Below are 9,737 nucleotides of genomic sequence, written 5' to 3'. Positions count from 1 at the left end.
ACACTATTTCAAACATCATTTTAACCAAACCCAAAAAAAAAAAAAAAAACAGTGGTTGTCAATTAGGGGCTTAATGGAATTACTTTCGAGATTTAGTCACATTTTTTGCCCCAGGAACGCGCCCAAATTCACAATTCAAAACTAAAGGCGCTCAAAGCAGACAGCGAACATTTTCCCTCCTCCTTTTTCTCAATCCACTTCTCGCTCGTAACAAAGCCGAAGACCCAATTTCCCCAAATTTTCTTCTCTCTTCCTCAAGGTGAGTACCAAATTTTATACGTAGATTGTTCCAAATTCACACCAGGAATCTGACATATATCATTTTACAATCGTATATATATATATATATATTTTTTTTTGGGTTACAAAATGCTTTGCATACTTCTATTATTTTTCCGATTAGTTCTTGTTTCCTGATATAGATCTGTATTCAAAAATTATTACTTGCGATGTATTTATATGATTTAGGGTTTCTATCCGTGTTTGTGGAGCAGGGGCTGGCAAATCTATGATTTTGGAGAAATCTGTTAAGTAGGGTTGTGAACCAAGTGTTAGAGAGTCAATTGTGAAATTGGGTTTTGAATATTTGGGTTTGAGTTTGGTTACAAAATGCTTTGCATACTTCTATTATTTTTCCGATTAGTTCTTGTTTCCTGATATAGATCTGTATTCAAAAATTATTACTTGCGATGTATTTATATGATTTAGGGTTTCTATCCGTGTTTGTGGAGCAGGGGCTGGCAAATCTATGATTTTGGAGAAATCTGTTAAGTAGGGTTGTGAACCAAGTGTTAGAGAGTCAATTGTGAAATTGGGTTTTGAATATTTGGGTTTGAGTTTGTTGCATAGAGTGAATTTTCGTGATGGCCGAGAGGAATGCTTCTGATGGGTATAGGAAACTACGATCAGTGTTCGGTGATGTCACGAATCAGCTTGGCAAGAGGAGATCTTCAGAGAAAGAAACATGTGAAATTAAGAGAAATAATTTCAACGATCAAGATAAGGTTAAACAGCCACGTGGTTTGCCTCGCCCGTGTACCGAGATTAACTCATTGAAAGGGAATGTTATATCGAGTATTTCAAAAGTGCCCAATGAAAACAAGGACACAGATGGTTTAGATTTTTGCGAGGATTCTGCTGTTCTCAAGAGCATAGTTGTAGTTGAAGATGTCAAAAATAGGAGCGAAAGTGAGAATTGTAAAAAAATGAAGAATGTTAAAATAGGTAGTTCAAAATCTCTTTATGAAAATAAGGACCCCAAGATTGTGGATCTTAGTAGTGAGGATTCTGGTTCCAAGATTGTTATTCAAGGGGATGTAGTTGATAATGACATTGCAGATCGCTGCAATGCGACCAATTCTTTTAAGGACAGTGCTATTTCAGGGATGGGTAAAATGTTGAGAGAAAATACTGTTTACCCTAATTTAGTAGAACTTGGTGCGGGCAGAGCTTTTAATCAAATTGAAATCGAAGCTGATGTTTGTGATGGGATAGATTCATCAAAGGAGTGTGTGATTACAGGGATTCCAAATACAGATCACAAAAAGAAGTGCTCCAGCTTGATAGATACTGGCACTGGCAGAGTGGCTGAGGTTATTGTGAGCAATTCAGGAGATGGTGCAATGCGCAACTCAAAAATATCCAGCAAAAATGGGAACCTAAATTTATTAGATCTTGACAAGGGTAAAGGTCTCCATGGTTTAAATGCTGAAGATATTAATGAGTTCGTTGACAGTTTTGTTACAAAAATCTCGGTGCCAAATAGTGAAACTGGTGGTGATAGTGTTCTTGATGGAAAGAATTGCAATGATGATGAAGCCAAAGTCAGTAATGAAGGCACTCAGAGCGAAACTGATCGTCAAACTTATGGGGATGATGATAATGTTGATAGTTATGTCTTGAGTCAGTCTGGGTCCATTGACTGTAATATACTGCCTGAGTCACAAGAATCTAGAGTGTTTGGATTAGAGAGATGCAGTGAACTTAAAAGGGGCAATGAATGTGCTAATATGAGTGGAGAGATTGACTTGATCAAAGCATGCTCTTGTTCTTTTTGCACAAAAGGTATGAATCCATTTTTTACCTGTTCTTGCACGTAGCCTTATATATTGTCGGTCATGAAACATCTGATTGCATTTTTTATTGCTATATTATATATTCACTGTGTGTATTGATAAGGGCATGATTTTATGTGCAATCAGCTGCTTATATATGGTTGGACCTCCACTACCAGGACACCAAAGCTCGAATTTCTGGTGGGCTTATACATGCTTGTTAGCTACTATGTAACTATGACTGGAAAATTGTTTTCATCCGTTTTGATCTATTTTTGCTCTCTTTTCAATCTGTATTCAAAATTTTTAAGCAATAAAGAAGAGCCAAAAAGAAGCAAGCATTTTGGCTGCAAGAAGCTCTAGGAGTAAGGCAACTGAGAAACATGGTCTTGGAAACTCCTCTAGAGTTTCAAAGTTAGAATCTGATCTGATGCATCAGTGGAGGCATCTCTTCCAACACATGGTGGACACATGCGAGCACGAGTCTAACCAGCTTGTAAGTCCATCCTTTCTTTTGGAGATATTCTCCTATTTATCGGTAAAAACTTTTCCCTTTAAGTTAGTCCAAGGAAGTCTGCTGTTTCTGCATACATGAATGGTCTAATGATGCTGCATTTAGTTGTATAGTTAGTAAAGTTAACACATTCTTGTCTTTTGGATTCTTGGCTTTATTTTATGGTGTGAAACAGAAACCTAGTGTGAATAATTTTATTCCTGATCTATCAAATATCACCTAGGATGACATGTTTTTATGTTTTGTTGGATGGAATTGATGCTGCAGTTATCAATTGGCAAAAATGAATTTGGGCCTTTGAAAACAAAAAATAAATGCTATGAGCATCTGTACATGCAAAATACTTCTTTCTTAAAATGAAAAGCATCCGACTCCAAGGTTTATGGAGTTATTGCTAAGTTCTTATTTGTAACATGAAATTGAAGACAATGTTGATTTTATTTATTTATTGTGGGATAACTTTAGAATCACCAAAAATGGTTTAAGAACTAGTCCTGGAGACTTGATATTGTTGATTGAAGTGTCAATGCAGGTATAGAACTATTATACATAGTATTTTTGTACAGGAAATGAATACATGCCATGGTCTGAAAATAAGCTTATCTTTGGCTCATTGTTTCTATGTATTTATAAACACTTTGGTGAAAAAAAAAATACTTGGTGAAACCACTTTTTATCGATACATTTTGTAAAACCCAAAAATACTACCCACTTCATCATTCAATTATCATTCATTTACTGCTTTTTATAAACACCTTGCTACACATGCCCAAAATCAGAATTCTGAGAAACAAATGAAGGTGTTATGCACAAAAAATAATGAAATCCACTGCTCAAGTGCATTTGAAAATTGTATTATACCATTCGAAAATTGAACTTAACGTGTAATTTTACAACCCGATTCCTTGAAGTTTATAATTAGCTCCAAACGAAATGGTAAACTCGGGTTTTTGTTGAAACTTAACAAGTCTTATCTCTCTACACCCAGGAGGATCATTTCCTTAATGCGAATTGAAATTGGTTGAGCCGGGATATTATGGTATATATGTGCTTCATTAAGATAATTGGTAGTCAACCTCGTTAATGACTCCTTTTTAATTCTTCAATTTCATTGGATCTCCCGATTTCAAAATCGCTTTCTTTCTTCCACTCTGATCTAAAAACGAACCTCTTCGCAATCAATGATAGAAGCCATTAATCTGGAAAATGCATACTCAGGCACAAACATTTCTTTCCGGGAATAGTGGTTTTATTAAGATATCTTCCAAATCAAGATCTTGGAAGCATTAACTTACAGCAATTTATTGCCTTGTGCAGGAAACTAATCTACTACCACTAGTGGAGTTGAGGGAGCAATGCAGGACAGATTTGGAGCACATTAACGCTTCATCTTCAGAGAAGCATTAGTTTTGATTTGGAGGCTGAGATTTATTAGTCAATTCTACTTGGTTATTAAATTTCATAGCTTTAAAATTTCTTGTAGATGCAAAACACCTGCAAGGCATATTTGTCTGTTGCATGAAAATCCCTTTTACTTGGGATATTCAAGCTATGTACCTTCCTTTTGTTCTGTATTAGAGGAATGGCATGCTTATGCCTTTTTGTCGAATTATATCGATTTAGACATTTAGAGCTTGTTTGTAAACGTTGTCTGATCATGAATGTTATATGACTTTGGATTGTTGGGAGCTCCAAACAGGCACTTCTCTCTTCTCTCTCTCTCTCTCTCTGTTCGGGATGGCAAAATGTCCAATCTTGACAACTATCTGTTCAATACGGCAAAATGTCTGGTCCTGGCTATTTTTTTTTTAAATAAAAAAAATTACATTATAAACATGCATGCTTAAGCAATTTGCAGGCACCAGCCTGCAAGTTTAAAATTTTATATTTAATTTAGTTTTTTCAAATATAGTTTATATATATTGGAAATGTATGAAAGTTGGCTGGACAGGAACTTTTATACTGCGGTGAAAATGTACGGCACAACGCTTTTGACATCCTTGAATGTAAATGTACGTTAGTCAGGAATGATTTAGTCCTTGTTTGAGCCTCATTTTACAGGAAAAATGAAATTAATAAAGTTACTTGTACGAAGTTGGATTACAAAAGTTGAGTTATAAAGTGTGTTGGCAAAATTCAGGTCATTGATTTTAAATGATTTAAAAATCTGTTTTTGAAATGATTGGTGTGGATGTGATTTTGTCATCCAAGTTTGTCAATCCCCTTTGTAAGTCATAACTATTTTGGAATAGTTTATTGATGGAAAATGTGATTAAAATATAGGGAAAAAGTTTTGAATTTGTGTGTAATATTATTTTATTGAAAAATATGTAATTGAAATAATGTCAAAATACTGTTTAAAAATGTATTTTTGTGAAAAGAAAGGACCTCAAACAGGGGCTTAATATGCAAATGTTCTATCATCTATTTTTTAATCATAGCTAATTTTATTGTATACATTGTACCATACATAATTAAATATTTGCACGCACGAATTTCCTAATATTAGTTGATGTTTTTATTTTAAGTTTTCTATAGATAACTATATGCAATATAACTAGCATGGAGTATGATGAAGCATCCACAAATCATGATTTATGACCTGCTTAGTTTATTGGAATATTAAAAGGTTGACAATGGGGCAAGTCAACTTAAATTTATCATGCCACGTTACAAGAAATAAATCAAATAAAGTAGATAATCGAGTCAGTTCACCTGCTAATAGATTAATATTTTGAAATGAAACTTCAATTCTTAACGAGTCCATTAGAGTTATGACCCGAACTTAGTCATATAGACACACAAAACAAATTCTTAATTCCAACTGTACAAAGATCCTAAACTGTTTTGCTAATTTAAAATTCTAATTCCATACAACCAAGTCCTTGGAGACTCTGAATATTGTTATCACGACGCATGACTCACCTATAAAATATGCATGATACAATAAAAATCAATGCATGTATAATGGAAGCCTACAAACTCTAAGCCAAGTTATGATACCATTTTGACACGATTCATCTCGAATAATATTAGTGGGCTCAAAACATGACGTGTATAGATGTTGGACTCACCATCAATGCTAATTCAACATTTAATTTAATATGACTATTCTAAGAAATTTGACATTGTCTTCTTTATAATTTGGACTAATCAATCTGAAATTAAATACAAAATATCTCAACAAAAGCATTAACAAAAATTTGGAAATCGAAAAAATGAAGAAGTGTGCAATGTGACACTTCGAGACCTTCCCTCCTTAAAGGTCAAAAAGACATGTCAACTTGTTATAGATCTTTCAATTGTTGAATGACGCAATTGATGAAAGATAGTCATAAAAAATGAGTTTGGTGAATTTGAAAGTCAAACCATGTAGATTTAATGGAAACTTGGCAATTACATTCATTTCATCACTAGTCGAATTTCATCCACAACAGATTTAAAAAAAAAAAAAAAAAAATCGTCTTCCAAACTATTCAGAGACCGTGAGACAACATGAATGAATTTCATCTATTGAAAGCGTGAGATAAAAATGTATTGTTAAAAAATAGAGAAAAGTTTCGAGTTCATGTGCAAATTATTTAATGTGCAATGAAAATGAATTAATAAATAAATAAATTTTTGAAGAATGAGGCTTGGGACCTTAATAAAAATTGTACATTTCCACACCCAACTCTTGATTAGCAGACTTAAATATTTTGGAGCTACTCCCATGCACGTGATAGTACTTTATCTCATTTCACATGTCATGGACATGGACAACTGAACAATCCAATCCAAAACTGTTCTTGTCAAATTAGTGCACTAGATACATTTTCTTAGATATATATATATATATATATATATTTTTTTTTTATTTTTTATTTTATTGACTTTCAAAAAATTCATTCTACAGCTGAAGGAACAAGAAGCAAGCATACATGTGGAAGCTCGTTTGCTCTTATCCAGACAAGATAAGAGTTTTGAAGGTCGATTGTTACTAATTAGATGATGGAAATCATGCACTGATCTAAGGTTCTTTATCGATGCAATTATAAACAGAAAGTGCAAACATATAGAAAAATGATTAAGGGCTGTTTGGGCCCGATTTTTTCACCCAAAAAATTGATTTTATTTTACTATTCCAGCCGTCATATTTGACTTTTTCTTTCACAGGTGGACCCTACTTTTCTCCTAACGGTCAAAAAATCAATTCTCAAAATCACTCCCAAACGGGCTCTAATATAACCAAAACAATAGTTCCTCCTTTTAGGTGTCGGGGTCGGCGGGTTGCACGAAATTCAATGATTAATATAACCAAAACAAAGACCTCACCTAACCCATTGAAAAAGTAGAGGGAAAAAAATTGGAATTAAGCATTTGAGCACATGGGCCATGGACACGCATTCGTATTATTACTATAATGATGAAAATAAGCATGTGAACGGCATCCACAAATATCAAAACAAATCTTAAAATCTCTTCTTTCTATGGTACATTTTGATCCTACTTGCTTTCTCTGAGTTATTCTTGGATGACAACCCCCAAAACGTCTAGGAGTTGTGTGTAGGGGGCGCTTGCGGCACTTAGGCACCAATGAGGTGGGGGAGGGGGCGCCACACAAGTTCAAGGGATTGTCCAAGAGACCTTAACCCTCTCTATTGAGGTTCAAACCTTTTGACGTAATTGATAGAGAAAATTATAATATTTATATTATTTGACTCTATTTGATTTACATTCTTTTAAAAGAATATATTCTTAAACAGTAATTTGACATCATTTCAAATACACATTTTTCAATAAAAAATATTACGCTCAAATTCAGAATTTTTTCTTATTTTTAACCACATATTTTTCATCAATATACTATTAAAAAATACATTCTCATAAAAATAATGTAGCTCAAACAAGAGTTTAATATTAGGCCATGTTTGATAACCCTTTTTTCCATGAAAAATGGAAGACATTTTCCATTTTCAGTCAAAATTGGGTGTTTGATTGTAAACAAATTCCATAGAATTGGTTTTCCATTTCCACCCTACGTGACACTTTTTTTAGCTTTTTAAGGGTGAGAAAATGATTTTCAACTTTTTTTTTCTTTTTTTAAATTTTCAGCAACGGTAAAACAAAATCTATCAACAATTGTAAAAAAAATTATCCCTTTAATTAAAAAATTTCATGAAAAACAAGACCAAACGAATGCCAAAAGATCCAAAATTTCAACATTTTCTAGGTGGAAAATCATACTAATAAGACACGTTTAATTAACAATTTTCAGGAAAACAAGTTTTAGGTAATTCAATTCCTCGAAATTCATTTTCTTTCCACCCAAATTTCATCATTGCAATCAAACGGACTCTTATTGTAATACACCCCTCATGTGTAGTGAGAGTCTCATCATAAGTTGGTTGCATACACAAATTCATCTATTTGATAGTGTTTCTGAATTATCAAAAGTTATTTATGAGATAAAGTTATTTTTAAACATATTTGAATAACTTTCTATAAATGATTTATCTAGTTAAAAAAGGCTTTTAGAGGAAGTTGACTTAAGTTAATTTTTGCAAAAAGCTATTGTACAACAAGCGGAAGTTCTGCCAAACGGATCCTAAATTGCTCTGTACCATATTAAATCACTTGATTTAAAAGCTTATGTTTTGAGAGAGTGCTACATGTATTTCATTTAAATATTGTTTTAAACCATCTTAATTTTCAATCTTCAAAAAAAGAGCAATCTCATCCTCTTTATTTCATTTTAGTAGCACTTAGGTCGTAAGTTGGTGAAATTAACGCTTCTTTTCAAAGGTTAAGCACTAAGGTACAACACACGTTAAAAGTTGGGGACTTTCCTACTATTTTCTCTTTTATTTATCAATATTATATATACAGACCTCACATTTCATGATCTACAACCACATATGGAGAGAGAAAATAACAACTGAATCCCAATAAGCCATGAAGCTCATCCACATTTGCGCCTCTCTCTTTATCCTCCTCTCCATCTTCACCATCTGCAGATCTGTAAGTACTCTCCTTAGATCAATTTCTTGTGTGTTTATATGTCTCGTCTCATTTTATAATTGTCTAGACGAGTTGAGTACTAAGGTGATTCAAATTGTACATTATTTACGTTCATCTTTTTCTCGTCCAATGTATATAACGATGCCATTTTTTAATACGGGATTCGAATAGCATAACATATTTGGACCTATCAATCGAGTACTGCGTATCGGACATAAATAGTCATTTTCTTATCAAGATTTGATTTGTGAAAAATGACAGGATGATGCCGATTGTGTGTACACGGTGTACGTAAGAACCGGATCAATCATAAAGGCTGGTACTGATTCAAATATTACCTTGACTCTTTATGATGCTAATGGATATGGGATCCGGATAAAAAATCTTGAGGCTTGGGGTGGGCTTATGGGCCCAGGCTACAACTATTTTGAGAGAGGAAATTTGGACATCTTTAGTGGGAGGGGCCCATGTTTGACCGGGCCCGTGTGCACAATGAACTTGACGTCAGATGGGACCGGCCCGCACCACGGATGGTACTGTAACTACGTGGAGGTGACGACGACTGGGGTCCACAAGCAATGTGCCCAAACACTTTTTACGGTCGAGCAATGGTTAGCTACGGATACGAAACCATATGAGCTCACTGCCATGAGGAACTCTTGTTTGTCGTCTGATGACAAGAAACGTGTGATTGACGATCATGACTCGTCTATGGTTTCTGTGATGTAAGAGTTGTTGGGCTTTTATGGGCTTTTGGCCCATATTATTGCGGGTGTTTACTGCTTTTCGTTTTTCTTTTTATGCCCTACTTGCTAAATAATATGCACTTGCATGAATTGGTATGCACAATGTACTTGGTGTATTTTGTTCGAACGAAGGGACCAATAATGTGAAACGAAATGACTAAAATTATGAAACATAAAATGTTCGAGTAAATTTCAATAGTGCCTAAAAAGTTTGCACTCATAATTTCCTAGTATAAATTATATGACAATAAAAGTATGTTTATATGAGAGGAAATCGATTTGTATATATATATACATATATTAGTGGAGAAGAAGAATTTATTGAGTTAAGACTCCAATCCAATTAAGCCTCTATCTATTCGTTCTATTTCTTGAAAAATCGATTATTTATCGCAGTCAAGCCGATTCCGTTCCGTTACTTCA

The 9,737-nt window shown here is 33.9% G+C and overlaps 2 protein-coding genes across 2 annotated transcripts; both read left to right on the top strand.

Annotated features, from left to right (window-relative positions):
- The first annotated feature begins 127 nt into the window (after positions 1-127).
- Positions 128-4,262, top strand: LOC111408469. Its single transcript, XM_023038227.1, has 6 exons — positions 128-259; positions 469-586; positions 827-2,064; positions 2,202-2,255; positions 2,366-2,550; positions 3,886-4,262. The coding sequence occupies exons 3-6, from the start codon at positions 864-866 to the stop codon at positions 3,973-3,975; spliced, it is 1,530 nt and encodes a 509-aa protein (XP_022893995.1). The 5' UTR covers positions 128-259; positions 469-586; positions 827-863; the 3' UTR covers positions 3,976-4,262.
- Positions 4,263-8,436: 4,174 nt separating this feature from the next.
- LOC111408462 (PLAT domain-containing protein 3-like) lies at positions 8,437-9,510 on the top strand. The gene is made up of 2 exons (XM_023038217.1): positions 8,437-8,568; positions 8,830-9,510. The coding sequence occupies exons 1-2, from the start codon at positions 8,503-8,505 to the stop codon at positions 9,295-9,297; spliced, it is 534 nt and encodes a 177-aa protein (XP_022893985.1). The 5' UTR covers positions 8,437-8,502; the 3' UTR covers positions 9,298-9,510.
- Positions 9,511-9,737: the final 227 nt, after the last annotated feature.

This window comes from Olea europaea, chromosome 2, assembly GCF_002742605.1.
Source record: "Olea europaea var. sylvestris chromosome 2, O_europaea_v1, whole genome shotgun sequence".
NCBI classification, from domain to species: domain Eukaryota; kingdom Viridiplantae; phylum Streptophyta; class Magnoliopsida; order Lamiales; family Oleaceae; genus Olea; species Olea europaea.
The sequence above is the reverse complement of the archived record's forward strand: the minus strand, read 5'-3'. Positions and strand labels throughout refer to the sequence as shown.